Genomic DNA, 17,596 nt, shown 5'->3' on the forward strand with positions numbered 1-17,596 from the left:
GGCCACCAGGGTGGGTGGAGGGGGTCTGGAGGACGGGACTGAACTGACCGCCCAGGGGCACGGCAGAGGACCAGGAAGGGGTCTCGGGCGGACGGCCCGGGGGCAAGACAGAGGACCAGGAAGGGGTCTCGGGCGGACGGCCCGGGGGTAAGGCAGAGTCCAAAAAGGGGGATTCGGGCGGACGACCCGGGGGCAAGGCAGAGGACCAGGAACGGGTCTCGGGCGGACGGCCCGGGGGTAAGGTAGAAGCCGAGAAGGTGGACTCGGGCGGACGGCCCGGGGGCAAGACAGAGTCCAAGGTGGGGGTTATGGAGGGGCGAAGGCCACCGCGGCCGGGAAAGTCAGGGGGCCGGGCTCGAGGGCGAAGGCCGTGACTCTCAGGGGCCAGGGATCGAGGGTGAAGGCCGTGGCTCTCAGGGGACCAGGATTGAGGGTGAAGACTCCGGCTCTCAGAGGGCCGGGCTCGAGGGCGAAGACCGGACAGCTCCGGAGGCCGGGCAGGAACCGGAGGCCGGGCAGGAAAGCGCTGATGGGACAGCTCCGGAGACCGGGCAGGACCCGGTGTCGGCCGGACAGAAACCGGAGCCGGTCGGACAGGCTTCGGCAGGATCCCCCACGGAAGTGGACCAGGAGTTGGCAGGAACCCCGGCGAGACAGGTGATGGACATGGGGCTGGCAGGGCCCCCGGTAGAACCTCCAACGGCACGGGATATAGGGTTGGCAGGACCCCCGGCAGGGGAGTAGACGGCGGGACCTCCAACGACACAGGACACAGGGTTGGCAGGACCCCCGGCAGAAGAGTAGTCTGCGGGACGTCCAACGGGACAGGACATAGGGTTGGCAGGACCCCCGGCAGGGGAGTAGACGGCGGGACATCCAACGAGACCGGACCTGGGGTTGGCGGGACCCCCGGCAGGGGAGTGGACGGCGGGACCTCCAACGAGACCGGACCTGGGGTTGGTGGGACCCCCGGCAGGGGAGTGGACGGCGGGACCTCCAACGAGAAAGGAGAAGGAGCTGGCAGGCCCCCCGGCAGGGGAGTGGACGGCGGGACCTCCAACGGGACAGGACAAAGGGTTGGCAGGACCCCCGGCAGGAGAGTAGTCGGCGGGGCCTCCAACGGGACAGACATACGATTGGCAGGACCTCCGGCAGAGGAGTAGTCGACGGAGCCCCCAACGGGACAGGACCCGGAGTAGGGACCCGAGAGGAGACTCGAGAGGAGACTCGAGAGGGGAACCAAGGGGGAACTCGAGAGGGGACTCGATAGGAGACTCGAGAGGAGACTCGAGAGGGGAACTAAGGGGGAACTCGAGAGGGGACTCGAGAGGGGACTCGAGAGGAGACTCGAGAGGAGACTCGAGAGGGGAACTAGAGGAGGGACTAGAGAAGGGACTAGAGAAGGGAAGTCGAGAGGGGACTCGCGAGGGGAACTAGAGGAGGGACGAGAAGAGGGACGAGAAGAGGGACTAAAGGAGGGACTAGAGGAGGTAACTCGAGAAGTGACTAGAGGAGGGACTAGAGATGGGAACTCGAGAGGGGACTCGCGAGGGGACCTAGAGGAGGGACGAGAGGAGGGACTAGAGCAGGGACTAGAGCAGGGACTAGAGCAGGGACTAGAGGAGGGACTAAAGGAGGGACTAGAGGAGGGAACTCGAGAGGGGACTGGAGAGGGGACTCCAGAGGGGACTCCAGAGGGGACTCCAGAGGGGACTCCAGAGGGGACTCCAGAGGAAACTGGAGAGGGGACTGTGGCAGCTGGGGCCGGAAACCTGGCTGTAAGGTCCGGAGCGGAAGCCTGGACCCTGGCTGTGTAAGCCAGGTAATCCAGTATGGACGCAAAGCTGCGTGGGCCGGTACTGGAGCATTGAGGCATGGCTGCGAGCTTGGCTTTGCGCCTCCTTCTCTTAGCAGCCGCCTGTGGCATCAAAAAAGCTGAATCCACTGGGTCCATCTTTGGTCGGTTCGTAATGTTACGGTGGAGCGAAGGAAGCAGGTAGGACCCAAATGCAGATTAAAGTGAAAATAATTCCTTTATTTCAAGGCTATATATATATATATACAGGCAGAACAGACCACTCACCGAGGACAAGCCAAATCACAAGACGAACCGACATTGAACACTGGGAGACAGTGGAATTTAAACACAGGGTAACTAGACACAGGTGGGAACAATCAGGGGTGGGGCCAACACTGATGAGCACAGGAGACACACAAGGAGTGACAGGTGAAAACAATCAGACAACTAGACACACCAGGGAACTAACGACGGGAGGAAAAACACAGGGAAAAGGACCAGACAATATACAAGGAGGAAAATACCCATAACCAGACATACAAAACTACAAACGTGACAAAACATGAGAATCCTGACAGTAAATCCTATGCACGGCGTTATAAATGAGGCCCCTGAACATCAAGAATAAGGCCATCTCTAATTTTACAATACTTAAACATTTTGTTAAAAAAGGTGGTTGTAGTATGTCTTTTGCACAAATTGCTATTTGTTGTTGTTGTTTGTTCTTTTACTATTTATTCTTAGAAATCGTTGCACTAATTTCTATTTTGCACAAACATTTCCTTTACCTGTTTTCCTATAACTTCCTAAGGTTTCCTAACTTTACATTTAGCATGAATTACATTCCATGGTAACTTTTTTTAATGACTGCATTTGTTAACCACAGAAAAGCATGCATTGCACCACATTCTGTAAAATGTCCCTTAGCAGTATCACCTTCTGTATTTTACTGGCCGAATACACCTTTTCTGTGAATCAGTTACAAAGTTATATGGCTCTTAGTTGGAACACTATATTAAGCAAAGCTAATCAGTTCTTTCTTGCTTAATAACTCAGAGAGAGTCTTATCTGATTATTTTGAAATGTGCTGACCTGCATACAAATACACTTTTCACAGTGCACAAACAGCAGCAGCAGCTCGGTGCAGATTGAGAAAGTATGAATCACAGATGTGAGCCTGTAATGGAGCAACACACCCCTTCGAGCCTGGTCTCCATGTACCACACCCCTCTCTTTCTCAGGCATTATCAAATCCTGCTCAGCGGTTCAGAATGCACTGCGCAATCACATCCCAGCATGCAACATTTCTTATTAAGGTCCTGGACTGAATCATTGACATCCACGCTGCACTGTTCTGAGAGGTGTGTTTCTCCTCTCAATACAATACGGGACCTGTTTCTGCACACCAAGTTAAACATTCACTTACACATTGAATCTGTGCATATAGACTCTTTTATTCTGCCTGTTGGGTCAATAGACCCACCTTGGATCATTCCAATAGTCAATTAATAAAGATGTATTATAAGGAAGCTTAGTCTGTTTACTTTAAGTGCAAATGGTTGCTTTCGCTAAAGTGTCACATTAAGAAAATACGTTATATCATAAGTAATTTACGGATTAGCATTTCAGGAAACACCACAGCATTTGAGTAAACACCACAGTCGTGTTTCCTGAAATGCTGTTTTGACTTGCACTTCAGGGCCACCGTAGTAATTAGATAAAAAATGATAACACATCTTATGAGACCCAATACAAGGTTATTCAAAAGACTGCATGTGACCCCAGCTATTCGATGTAAATATAATATGATGATGTGCTTTTAATTATGCCGGAAATGTAACATTAGCTGTGGCACTATGTGGATTTGCCCTAACATGTTGTGTATTTGGGCGTCAGTGCAATGTGAGACCAAAAAAGTGTTTGGGATAGACATAGCTTTTAATCCAAATAACTTTGTTTTTGGGTTAGATTCCAATTATGAGCGTAGACCAGACTCACAATAGGAGTTGCTTTGTTTGCTATGTCACAATACTCCAGAAATGTTCAGATGAAGATCTGCCTAATATTATGGTTTGAAAACAAAATGTTGCCATTTGAGAGGTTGTCATCTGATGCGAGGAGCTCTGGATGAGTTTGTTAGGAACTGGTCTCCAATTGCACCTTACATGAAAGAGGAATGGTCCAGTGTTATTACTCTGGGCGTAAAAATAACAGAATTACACATGAGTACTGCACTAGGTTGTTGCTGCTGCTGTTTGGTTCTTTGTGTTGTTTGTTCGTGGGTATTGTCTCCACCGTGTAACTTCTGAGAATACAAATATTGAGAAGGAGATCAAAAATGATGCTCACATAAAGTTCTTAAGTCAGACTCAGATAAATCTAACGTAAAATGTAATGCGGTCTTCAGGGGTTCACATATCTCTCAGTTGACTGGAACAGATTGTCACACAGCCACACCCTTCCTGTGCAGATTTCTAAACTGCGTAGGTAAGAATCACAGCTAAAGGGCACCATCTAGTGCAGGGATGGGCAACTTTGATGGTGGTGGGGGCTGTGGGGGCCACATAATTGATGTACTGGCCACCAGGGGGCCGCAGATTCACTTGGAACACACACACAAATTCCATGTATTGTATGTAATTATTAACAAATATACTAAGTCTGACATCTTCATTAACATTTTACTATCTTTCAGGGAACATCCTCTAATATTACATTACATGTTACTTGTTAGACGCTTTTATACAAAGTGACTTACATACTCAATACTGTGGGCAATCCCTACAGGAGCAATTTGAGGTGAAGTGTCTTGCCCAGGGACACAACGACATGTTGACTGCAGTGGGGTTTGAACCTGTGACCACTGCGCTACACGCCTGATAAGCTCACTAAACAAATATCAGTTCACAGAAATTGTATTTAATTGTTACAAGTGGCATGTTTGTATTGAACAGGTTATTTAACAGTGGAATACAACTATTTTAAACTATTGGAAAGCACAGAAAATGTGTGTGCATTGAGATTAACCATTAAGATGACATACACATGAAGTCATGAACACTAAGACACTAACCCATACAAGAACAAAGTCCTTATATAACAAGATCTGTTAGGTGTACCAAATGCATCGCCTATACATTGACTGACAACAGTGGTTTGTACTTTTCTAGATATATTTTTTAACTGAAATATTGCTAGAGACATGTACCTACTAACTTGTTGCTGTACCGGAAATGTGGGGAAAGGAGAAATATGAGATTCAAACCACAACACTGTTATGGCTAAGCAATTATTTAAGATTCAGTAATACCACTGTAATTACAATGTTTAATTGTCCGTAGAAAAGGCTGGTGCACACTTTCACACAGACACAAAGTATGTTGCTCTTCAATGCACACATAGTCACACATGCATGCAAACACATGACAGCAAACAGTAGCAGTGTGTGTGTGTGTGTGTGTGTGTGTGTGTGTGTGTGTGTGTGTGTGTGTGTGTGTGTGTGTGTGTGTGTGTGTGTGTGTGTGTGTGTGTGTGTGTGTGTGTGTGTGTGTGTGTGTGTGTGTGTGTGTGTGTGTGTGTGTGTGTGTGTGTGTGTGTGTGTGTGTGTGTGTGTGTGTGTGTGTGTGTGTGTGTGTGTGTGTGTGTGTGTGTGTGTGTGTGTGTGTGTGTGTGTGTGTGTGGGAATCTGGATTGGTGGGTTGAGAAGAAAAGGGTATGGGCAAAGCGGTCGTGCAGGTTCTTGTGAGTAGTGAGTGGTGACTGTTATCTCACGGCCCACTGAATATGAAAGGAAGTGGGCGTGGGGCGCTGAGGGGGGGGGGAGACCAGTTTCTCCAGTATAGGTCTGAGTGTTGCAACTTTTGTTGGACTTTATGTCTTTATATATTGTTCTTTAACTGCCTCTCTTAACACAGGATGGCCAGTATTTCCACTTTTGAGGTTAAGGTCAGGTTATTTAATTATAAGTAAGTATTTTCGCAGTGTGGTATTTCAATTTAGAAAAGGATCTGAATACCTCTAACACTACTGACTTTGTTTTGTATATACTAGTATGTGTTTAGTAATTTTGTTGTGCTTTTTTTTTAAATAAATTGACAGCAAAGACATAGCTTGTGATGTGATTGACAGTGTCACATTACAGTGCAATAGAAAACAGAACATACAACACAAACAGTAAGCCTGGTCACATCATACAAAACACATAATAGTCCCGCACTTCAGGTCAGAATAAAAAAAAAGATAAGTAATTTCTTGCATTATTTCCAATATGTCACATCAAGGTCAATTTGTTTTGAAACTGCCATTTCAGTATTTTCCAGTTTATCAATGTAAAAACTCCTAATTGTTTCAACTGTGGTTCAACATAAAAGAAAAAAACAGAAAAGCACATTATGATGACTTATGGTGCATTTTATGTCAGACACGCCCTCGTGTTTTTATACTGCTTCTGTTTCACTTAGTGTCCTGAATATTTATAGTGATTGCCAATGTCACTTTTATGTTAAGTCAATGTTGGCACATTTAAACCCTGTTTGCACAAGCATGAGCACATAAAGGAGTGTTTCTATACTTGAATGCCTCTCATCGATTGAACGTACTATGAACTTTGATTATCTTAAAGGTGACATGTCATGTTTTTCCGGTTATTGCCCATCCCCTTGTGTGTTATGAAGGTTTTTATGCATGTAAACGGTGTGCAGAGTCACAAACCCTCAAAGTACACCCTGTAGCGAGTAAAACTCTAAAACAGAAAATACCTCCCCAAAACGCCTCGTTGGAGATACGTCACTGTCCATTTGATTCTTCCGGGGACATCATGATGTCATGTCGTCCCCGGAACGAAATGGACCAATCCGTGGAGCCGTTACGTTACGTCCGCGGAGCCGTTACGTTAAGCCCCCGCTGATTGGTCCAAATTGACCAATCCACGGACTTCCTCACACACTCAGTGCATGCAGCTCTGCTGATCTCTCCTCCCTGGCTACAGGCTGATAACAGACAGTTGGGATCGTGTCGAAATTCCCTCTGCAGACCCATTCTCACATCATTTATCAACCTTTTTCTTACTCAATATCAAGCCACACTTATTGTTTTTACTTCGGCTGTGACTTTGTGTGTGCTCAGGGTGAGTTTGGCTGTGTTTCGCTGTGTATCGCTAAACAAGGAAATCACACCTCCACGGAGTTTAGCACGATTCACAACGTCCTGACTGGTCCCGACCAATCGGAGCACACTGGGCTCACGGAGGGGGGGGCAAGAGCTGCAACGAGCCGTTTAGTGGAGAGAGTGAATACTGCTGAATACACATACTTTACAGAGATGCTGTATGCGAAACCAATGTGAGTTTGGAAAATTGCACAGTATAAATCTATTCTAGTAGACCTCAACAATGGAATTATGATCAGTGGAAATGGCCATGACATGGGACCTTTAAGGCGAGACACCCCAGGTGAATAGGGTAATTTTTTTTAACTTAAAGGTATCAGCTAGAAATTTCTCCAGTTAATTACTTACAATAAGGCAATTGTCTTTTGTATTACAAGTTTTCTGAAATAGCATGTTTAAATATGCAAATAACCATTATCTCATTAAATATGCACATATTTTAACACATTTCAGGAATCGAAATCTGAACTTTGGATATAGCCAGATTCAAAATTCTTCTTTCATTTTGTAGTCATATTAGTATCTAAGGCTTTTACAGAAGGGATATTGGATATCTCTTTTTATCACTCCATAAATCAGAAAATACTGTCAACAGCCCTAAAATATCCATTTTCGCCATGTTTTTAGGTATACAATGTTGTATAATTCAGGCTATGAATTATATATGAACAAACCCTTCAGTAAAAGCCTTCATAATATTGATAGGAATATAACTGGAAGGGTTGGTGTCTCTACGTGCTACTGAAGTTGAAATTTCGAATTCAGAGTAGGAGAAAAAACTCATTTTGAGAAAACGACCTTTAAAGATTGCAGTGAGGCGCTAGCTAAACCCTCCTGTTCTTTGGATGACAGCTTGCGCCTCGACGCACTCCGTGAAGGTATTTCATGTTCATTTTTTGTATAGCCTTGCTTCGTGCAAGTGACAATTGTTGTCGTCTTCTCTGTAAACGTTTTTTTCGCCGTTCTTTTAGCATTTTGAGATTTCAATTTCTAGCGGAAAACTAACCAGGAAGTGTTTTAGCACACCACGTGACGCATCTGAACGAATCACGTTGTCAGAAATTGACACCAGCCAATGAGATTTCGTTTCTTGGTTTAAGACCCCTTTGTGCTTTCACGATTGGTTGCTGATACAAAGGAAATGACCATATTTGGATCCGATGAGATTGTGCAGGAGAGACGGAGCTTTCCAGCGATACCTCTGTTGACATAGCCGCTTTCACACCGCAGGACACCGCAGGACTTTAGTGCCGGCACTAAAGTACCGGCACTAAAGTACCACTAAAGTACCACGGCACTAAATCCGCAAGGGGGCTAGTGCCAATCGCATTCACACCGCAGTACTTTCCCTGAGGCACGATTACGCTGACGTCACTTCGTCTTCTTCTTCTCTGGGTTTACTGGCAGGCCGCAAAACCACTTCACGGCGAGTACAACAAAAAAACGAGAGAAGAAGAACTACACGGGGGGGGGGGGTATAAAGCCCATCCGCTGTATGAGGCGTTTGTTTACTTTCCGACCTCAGACATGATGGAGTTCATAAGGGTAATTTACAAATAAAATACCCCATTATAACAATGGACTTTATCTTTATGTATTTATTATATATTACCCCCTCAGGCTGATTTTGGAAAAGGACATCAACCCTTGTTTGGTGTTTTTCCCTTATTTATCTAAAACAAATGACATGATAAATTACTTGTGTTTATGTGTGTAAGACTTGTGTTTCTGATAAATTCAACCACCGACACCTGTCTGCTCTCACATTCTTCTATTCTGCAAATTTGGGGTGGGACACAATAAATAAAGCTTCGCCAGTTTGTTTGTTTTATTGCACAGTCAAGACATAACAATAACGGCATCATGCTGTTCCAGGTGTGTCGTATGCATGTAAATTGTGCATGTAAAGTTAAATAACAGTGTGAAATGTAAAATAAAGTAGTTTCAAAACAATGTAACAGTGGCAATATATATAGCAGCAGACACGCCTTAGTGCAAGTTAGGTGTCAGTATTAAAAAACAGTGGCAATATATATATATAATAACAATAGAAAATCGTTACCACTCTTATTATTGTGGTCTTTAATTTTGTTATAGTCCTGCCTGAGTTTCTTTATTTTTACCCGGCATCCGTGTGCACTGTGCACGATTCCCAGCTCAAGTAGCGAACATCGCTCAAAACATTTGGAGTTGGGAACTGCTTTCTGTAGAAGCTGCTGCATCCCGTCCTTGGAGTAAATTGCCAGAAGCGCCGACACTTCCTCATCATTCCACCGCTCCGGTGTTGTAGTACGTGTGGTCATAACTGCTTTAAGGTACAAAAAAACCACTCGCTCAGGTGTGGATGTGGTTTTGTAGCGAGGAAAAAAATGGCTGCCTAACAAAACAAATTCAGAGTCTAACGGGGCGTGGTTTGCAATTCGCCCAGCCAATAGAAATAGAATAGAAATTGGCACTCTTTTGTCACCAGGTTCGTACCAAATCTACAGACGCAAATAGACAAACTATAGTAAAATAAACACTTAAATGTGTATTTTGTACGTTTTCCTTCCAAAAGCCTGAAAGAAAACATGTTATGGAATCAAAATAGTACAAAATCTCAAAATTGACCAGTACTTGAAAAACGATGTTTTTGCCTGCCGTGTCTCGCCTTAAAGAAAGATTTGTATTAACAACAAAAGGTGTCGATGTGTGACAGAGATGTAGGCGGAGCGATAAACGTGTCTCCGTTGTTTGGAGACCAAAAGATCTTTCCAAATTGGAGAGGATGAAAATATATTAAAATGGAGAAAGGGGAACGTTATGATCGTGGGAAAAATAAACTCAAAGTAATTACGAGTCAAAAGAATAATCATGAAAAACAAATTGCTCATATAAAATCAGATTTAGCTTGAGGTGCTCAAGGAACCTTTGTCAACCCAAGTGATGGATTGTTTTACAGGTTTTGACAGGAAAAGCTTCCTCGTAAAATGATTCCTCAGTATGCATTGGAACGGAGCCAGCGTCGATTCATTACACATCTGGAGTTTCTCCAAACAGTCTTCATTATGGAACGAGCAGAATTGTAGGAAGCTACAAAAGAACATCAAAATATACTTTTATTCTTCTACTAAATGCAATAGTATGTTACTTACAGGGGCCCTATTTTGCTTATTTTCAGGTTTGATCATTGTATTTTGTGTCTCTACTGTCTCCATGCTTTAATGTTCAAACAGCTCTTTGTTTTTCTCATACAGCCTGTGCTGCAGCACCTCTTTTCACCCTCTGTCTGAAACCAGAGCCCAGTCTGCTCTGATTGGTGAGCTGGCTGGCTCTGTTGTGATTGGTCAACCGCCTAAAGATGTCCCGCCCCTTAGCCTATCATGTACAATGTGTTGTAGCAATAGCCAATAGAAGTACAGGGATTACATAATGATGTCACTATGTCGCAAGTAAACACACGACTACAATCAAGGTGTTTCTCGCAGGGGAGCGTGTGGGAGAGAAACTCCCTCTGGAGGGAACTTTGGGATTTTAGTCTTTGCAGATCATTTACATGCACACAAACCTATAACACTACAGGGAAGGGAAAACCCCAAAAAGCGTAATAATGCTCCATTAAATGCAGTGGTGGTCAAATCAGCACAACCAACATTTTTGTTTTGTTTTATGTTTTAACAACTTTTTAGTCTGTTACATCTCAAAGATAAAAAGAGTACTTTTTAAACATTAGATATATAATACAAAATATAATCATCAAAAAATGTATCATGTATTTTAACGGTTAGGATAAAACTTTGTTGATCCACCCTGGCAGTATATAAAAAAATTATTAAACTCCACCTTTAACATCCAATAATATAATATTTATTATTCTGAAGTGGGCCATTGTGCATAGTGATTACTCGTACTTTTTACTTTGAGTATATTTTTATGCTTATACATTATTACTTTTGGTTATGTAACATTTTAAAGGCAGGACAATAATGTGTATCACCTCTGATTGAAAGTTATTGCTGATAAATGTGTGGCTTATTTTATACTTACATATTTATTGGAGTCAAACTACAATATTTGCCTCTGAAATGTGGTGGATTAGAAGTTTAAAACAACATAACATGGAAATAATCAAGTAACTTGTACTTGAGTACTTCTACCAGACACCATTCCACATAAATCATTTCACTAACAGCTATCTATCAATGGATTAAAACGTTTCTTGTAAAACAAATGTTTCATGTCGTCGGTAGATTAAAGGAGCAGGCTGACGTACATTACAGGAGGACCGTCAGTCATCAGTGTTCAGGCCTCGCCCTGCTTATCTGTGTGTCTGCTGAAAGGTGACTGAGAGATAACTTTAAAAAAACAACAGCAAGGTGACGATTTTCTACTGGCATGAGAATGTGTTTCTGCCAAGTGTAAACTGAGATAACAGTTTTAACCCAACGGAACCAGCAGGGACTTTTTCACAGGAAGTTGGATGTTGTAATTACAGATTGTTTCCAGCAGCTTAATGTTCCAATATATTTAAACAGGTGTATTAATCAGTTACCAGTCAGGCGTGATATGCAGAGGGTGAACTCTCTGAAGTAAACTATTACATGTTGTAGTTCATCTCAGTGGTCTACTCTTTATGGTGCAATGCTAGAATCAGATAGTTAGATTAGTTTAAGAAGCACATTCTAAATATTCAAGAAAGTAGTCATTAAAAGTGATACTAAAGTCAAAGTACAACAGCAGTTGCATCAAAATGTCTTAAAATAAAAAGAATACTGCTTATGCAGAATAGTCCCCTTCAGGATAATATATATTGAAATTGCATTAATATATATAAATCATTTTAATGTTGTAGCTGGTAAATGTGCAGCTTACAAATGTAATAAAGCAAAAAAAAGATTTGCTTCTGATATGTAGTTGATTTGAGGTATAAAATACCATCAAATGATCAACTTAAGTAAAGTACATCAAAATAGTTCTTAAATATTTAACACCATTTTGGACATTTGGCCTAAGTACTGCCGTTCCCTCAACCTGTGGCCCCAAGTTTCACTGAGGGGAAATTGTCGCTGGTATATGCCACTTCTGTCACTGCTGAGTGAATATTTTACAAGATAGCTAAACATAGCAGTTGGAACACATTTTATAACGTTCAAGATGTGTATGTCTAAAAACCTGCATTCAAGTAAAGAGACAACGAAGGCTGCAATTAAAAACTGCATGAAGTTTCAAGACGGAAAAAAAAGTATTCAAGGAATGCCGCTTCATTGATCTTACAAAGAAATGTGGAATCACGGCACCCCGACCCACCAATCGCCACACCCTTGTTGATGAATAGATTGCACAGAGGAGTAGGGGGGTAGCCTGTCAGCCACATTCTTCCCTTTCAACTCACCTTACTGGCCCTTCCCACTTTGCTGTGTTAGGCCCCTATATAACCAAGGAGACCAAGGTGATGCTTTCAACTGCAGACGATCTCTAGTGATCCTTCCAGATCCAGACCCAGAGCCAGATCCAGACCTCCCACCATGTCTTACAGCAACAGATCCTACATCCAATCTTCAAGGACCTTGAGTGTCTACGGTGGAGCAGGAGGCCGCGGCACCCGCGTCTCCTCTGCCAGCCAGGGCTATGCCCCTACCTCCGGGGGCTTCAACCTGACTGATGGCCTGGACCTCCACGTTGGCGCCAACGAGAAGGCCACCATGCAGAACCTGAACGACCGTCTGTCCAGCTACCTGGAAAAGGTGCGCAAACTGGAGAAGGAGAACGAGCAACTGGACAAGCAGATCAGAGAGTTCTGCCAGAACAAAGTTCACATCTGCCACGACTACACCAGCTACTTCGCCATCATCGAAGACCTGAAGGACAAGGTGAGAGGAAGTAAACATGTGTGGGTGTTTTCTGTTATCTTCTCATGTTTCAGTGTGAGAGATCGGTTGGTACATGTGGGGTTAGGATAGTAGATTTACGGAACCAGGAAACCGATCAATGACATTCCAAGTATGCTATTTTATCAGGAAGTTACACATTAAACAATCAGAAAGCAGCACGTTGGTTATTTTCATACCTAGTTCATTCCTACACATTCGTCACATCCTGCAGACAGGTTTCAGTGTTACAGTGACAATTACAAAGAGATGTGAAATCTGATATTATGAGCCAATATAATTGTGTACAGGCTGCACACATACTTTAAATATACGTAGTTGTTTATCGGATTTACTTCATGTACAAGTTAATATTTAGGTTGTTTGTCACACGTACTGTTATATTCCATCTCTTACATTTTTTAAGGAAACCTTTCCCAAAAAACTGAAGTTTAGTATCAACCAATGGATAAATGAGTCAATCAGGTATTATGGGTACCTATGTTGGAATTAGTAAATCCTTTATAGGTGAATGTATGGATCCCATGACGCACTGTTGTAAAACATTTTAAAACATGTGACTGATTGTACTTCTTCTGACGGGATTCCCTGTTTTTCTCCTCCTCAGATTCGTTTTGCTTCCAGGCTGAACTCCAAGACAGTCTTGGACATTGACAACGCAAAACTGGCTGCTGATGATTTCAAAATGAAGTGAGTGCCTCCACCTTGGATAAGTGAAAGTTCAAATGCATTCATGTATCTAGACCACCTATTGAAACCTGTCTGTCCTGCCCCCCCCCCCCCCCCCAAAGGTATGAGAACGAGCTGTCCATGAGGCTGGCTGTGGAAGCGGACATCGTTGGGCTGAAGAGGGTTCTGGATGAGATGAACCTGGCCAGAATGGACCTGGAGAGTCAGTACGAGGCCCTGAAGGACGAGCTCATCATGCTCAAGAGGAATCACGAAGAGGTGAGAGTGTACAGGAACTAGCTTTATATTTCCTCCAATCCAAGGTTGGTTAATGGCAGTTTCTCATACATTCCTGCACACAGGCCAACACCCTTTTTGTGTGTGCACAAAACCTGAAGCTGAAAATCATCATCATTCAACTTTTCACAGCCATTCACTATAAAACAAACTTGTCACCATTTGTTATGGCCATCTATTGTAGCCTAATTTGCTCAGAGTTTGCACACATGAGCTCTACCTTAGATTCAATGTTAGGTTCATGTTTTTATAAACAGGTGCGTCGCCTTCTCCTTTTTCCCAGCACTGCCCCTCTCCCCCTCTGAACACTTCCTTGTATTACTCCTTCCATTAGCTAAGGGGTGTCAAACTCAAGGCCCGCAAGCCAAATCAGGCCCGCGACCTCATTTTATGTGGCCTGCAAGAGCTGGCAAAGAATATAATATTACACGGTTACATGCCGCTTTACAGAAGCACGTTGCCCATAAACTACATATCCCACAATGCATCTCATTGTATGACATTCGCACTGAAGAGACTTGCAAATATTTGCCCTACACTTCTGCTTTCAGACGTAGTTAAACATGAAGTTATTACCCTATCCGATAATAATACAATGCAGAGGCAATCATGTAATATAATACATTATTTTATATATATTATATATATATATATATATATATAGTCTTAAAGTTACACCGGCCCTTTGAGTGCAACCATAATGCTAATGTGGCCCGCGATGACATTTAGTTTGACACCCCAATTAGCTATTGTTCGGGTCACACACTCACACACACACACACACACACACACACACACACACACACACACACACACACACACACACACACACACACACACACACACACACACACACACACACACACACACACACACACACACACACACACACACATACATACACACACACACACACACACACACATAACCAATAGCGTGCGAATGCAAAAGAAAACAATTGGATGCTCTTTGAATCAATTCATTCCAGTTTTTACAACAGCTCACTCAGGCTTTGTTTTTTGTTACCTGCAGGAGCTGATACTGCTGAGGAGTCAGATGGGCGGCCAGGTCAACGTGGCCGTGGAGGCCTCTCCTTCTCAAGACTTGAACCTGGTCATGTCAGAAATCAGGGAACACTACGAGACCATGATTGGCAAGAACCGCAAGGAACTTGAGGCATGGTACCAGAGCAAGGTGAGAACTGTTCAGAATAAAGCCACTTTGAAGGCAGCCTTTGAAGAGTTAGCTTATTTAGCTCGAAAGTATGTCAATGATCTACTTTACTTGATGGGTAAAACAATAAATGTTTCTTTGATATGCCCAGATCGCAGTGGTGGAGCAGGACGTGATCACACACACAGAGATTCTGACGACAACCCGCACAGAGATTAAGGACCTGAAGAGCTGCCTGCAGAGGCTTCAGATTGAACTGCAGTCCCATTTGAGCATGGTATGTTAACATATATTAACATTTGAGATTGTGATCCACTGGATACAACATGATGCATGTTAACACTAAACATGTTCTAGAGTTATAGGATGAGACTGATAGCACTCTCATACTGTCTATTAAATATATAGTTACAGCCAGTATTCAATGTGTTATAACAGCCTGACCCAAAGATGGTGCTGATTCACACCTATTAGAATGAATAGATAAAACATGCATAATAGAAAGAGTCTTAACTGACTTTCAAGGCCAAGGTGTCCTTTCAACAGCTTTATAGATGTCTCTTTTACAATGATGGTTCATGGGGGAAATACGTTTTGGGAAAGGGTGGATTTTTTGCTGTAATACAGCATGTGGCCACTGGCAAAAATGGAAGCAAGGCAAAGTGACACTGTATTTAAGCCTAATTGTACATCCATGCAGCCAAAAGCAGGTTAGCTTGATAGCTAAGTAGTTAGCATAAAGACAGTAACTACCATGAGTCCACAAATGTTACACTTACATGATAAGCATGATTCTGGATTACTAACCTCAAAATTTCTTCCTCCGACCAAAACAGAAAACCTCTCTGGAAGGCACCCTAGCAGAGACCCAGGAACGCTACTCCGCACAGCTTTCAGGCCTCCAGAACAGGGTCACAGGTCTGGAGTCTCAGCTGTCCCAACTCTACGCCAGCATCGCCAACAACAAGCAGGAGTACGACATGCTGCTGGACCTCAAGACCCGGCTGGAGCTGGAAATCGCAGAGTACAGGAGGCTGCTGGATGGGGAGGATGAAAGGTGAGGCCCGATAAAGAGGGAGAAACACTGACTGGACAGGGGAAATGTCGAGAAAAAATATTAAACATTTCATGACAATAGACAGTGGATATGTTCTAGACTAATTTTTTTTCTTCTCTCTTTTTCTCTCCATAACCAGTTCAAGACAAGGTAAGCAATTTTTCACATGCATATAATTCATATTTGTTCATTACAGTGCCATTCAAGTTGGAACTGTATTTATGAAATGTGATGTGCTCATGATTTTCGTATCTTCTTTGTTCCTCAGTGGTCACAAAGGTCATCACAGTGGTGCAGACAGTTGTGGATGGAAAGGTGATCGAAAGCACCAAGACCATTGATGTGGACGTGGATGAGATTTAATGATAAATCAGAAGCATTGGCATAAATAAAGATCATGCAGTTGAATTAAATACTCTTTCATGTTTCTACATTTTCAAATGAACAGAAAACTTCCCATGGCTATTATACTGAATGTTTTTGTACAGCAGGGACAGATACAGTTGCTAATAGTTTGGACTTACTTCCTTCATGTGCTCTCAAACCTGCATTAATCAATGCTTTTAATTAACAGTGGATAAAATATATGTTGTCAGAAATGGATCGCTCATTACAAACCCACACTGTAAAAAAAACCCTGTAAAAAGACGGTAAAAAGTCTGGCAGCTGTGCTTCCAAAAACTTACCGTCAAATTACAGTGAAATACCCTAATTACAATCATTTGAAAATACCATAAATTCACAGTAAATATAATTAATTTCCTTTACAGAGAAACACTGTTATTTTACAGGTATCTTCCCTTATTTATTACGGACATAATTTAGAGTTAAGCATGTAAATACTGTTATTTTACAGTTTTATCCTAAATTATTACGGTCAAACATCTTTAATAAAGTGACAGAACTTAAAGTTCAGCAGTGAAACACTGTTATTTTACAGGTTTATCTGCTCTTTTTTCAGTCAATAACCTTTAATAAAAGGACAGCACTAATACTTCTACAGGCAAAAAACCCGTAAAAAAACGGTCAAATGACTGGCAGCAGGCTGCCAAACAAAAAACATAAAATTAAAGTAAAAATATTTTAACTGAAATAAAGTGCAAAAGCAATTAATATACAGGAACTGTCCTTAAAGTCCAAAATCCACTGTCTTAAAATGTTACATTCAAATACCTTAAATAAAGTTCTGATGAGAAAAACAGTTTTTTTACATTTTTTTGTATTAGATTTGTATGATCAAACACTAAAATAAATACAGAACCTAAAGTTCTATAGGGAGAATACTGTTATTTTACAGCTTTTTTCTAACATTTTCCAATCAAACACGTTCAATAAAATGACATCACAAAATGTTCTGTAGGAAACAATCACTCTGAAAACTTAAAATATAAAAATATTTGTAGAATTATAGTACAACTAATGAATACAGCATTTCATATTTAAACATCATACTTATAAACAGTAGAAACAAAAAGTAAGTTGAATTTTGACTACTTTGAAACATTCTCAACTGAAAATAACAGGAATTACAAAATGGCGACATACACTGAACACAAATATAAACGCAAC

General features: G+C 42.4%; 1 protein-coding gene across 1 annotated transcript; it reads left to right on the forward strand.

The window, feature by feature from the left end:
- Positions 1-12,468: 12,468 nt before the first annotated feature.
- Positions 12,469-16,390, forward strand: krt98 (keratin 98). The gene is made up of 8 exons (XM_034097550.2): positions 12,469-12,813; positions 13,439-13,521; positions 13,623-13,779; positions 14,830-14,991; positions 15,122-15,247; positions 15,807-16,027; positions 16,167-16,177; positions 16,296-16,390. Exons 1-8 carry the CDS (start codon positions 12,469-12,471, stop codon positions 16,388-16,390), a joined length of 1,200 nt encoding a protein of 399 aa, XP_033953441.1.
- The last annotated feature ends 1,206 nt before the right edge of the window (positions 16,391-17,596 follow it).

The sequence above is a fragment of the Pseudochaenichthys georgianus genome, chromosome 1, assembly GCF_902827115.2.
Source record: "Pseudochaenichthys georgianus chromosome 1, fPseGeo1.2, whole genome shotgun sequence".
Classification (NCBI taxonomy): domain Eukaryota; kingdom Metazoa; phylum Chordata; class Actinopteri; order Perciformes; family Channichthyidae; genus Pseudochaenichthys; species Pseudochaenichthys georgianus.

Coding starts and splice junctions, on each gene's coding strand:
- krt98 (XM_034097550.2), top strand. CDS start 12,469: ATGTCTTACAGCAACAGATCCTACATCCAATCTTCAAGGACCTTGAGT. Junction 13,522..13,622: donor GCTGATGATTTCAAAATGAA/GTGAGTGCCTCC, acceptor CCCCCCCCAAAG/GTATGAGAACGAGCTGTCCA. Junction 15,248..15,806: donor TGCAGTCCCATTTGAGCATG/GTATGTTAACAT, acceptor CGACCAAAACAG/AAAACCTCTCTGGAAGGCAC.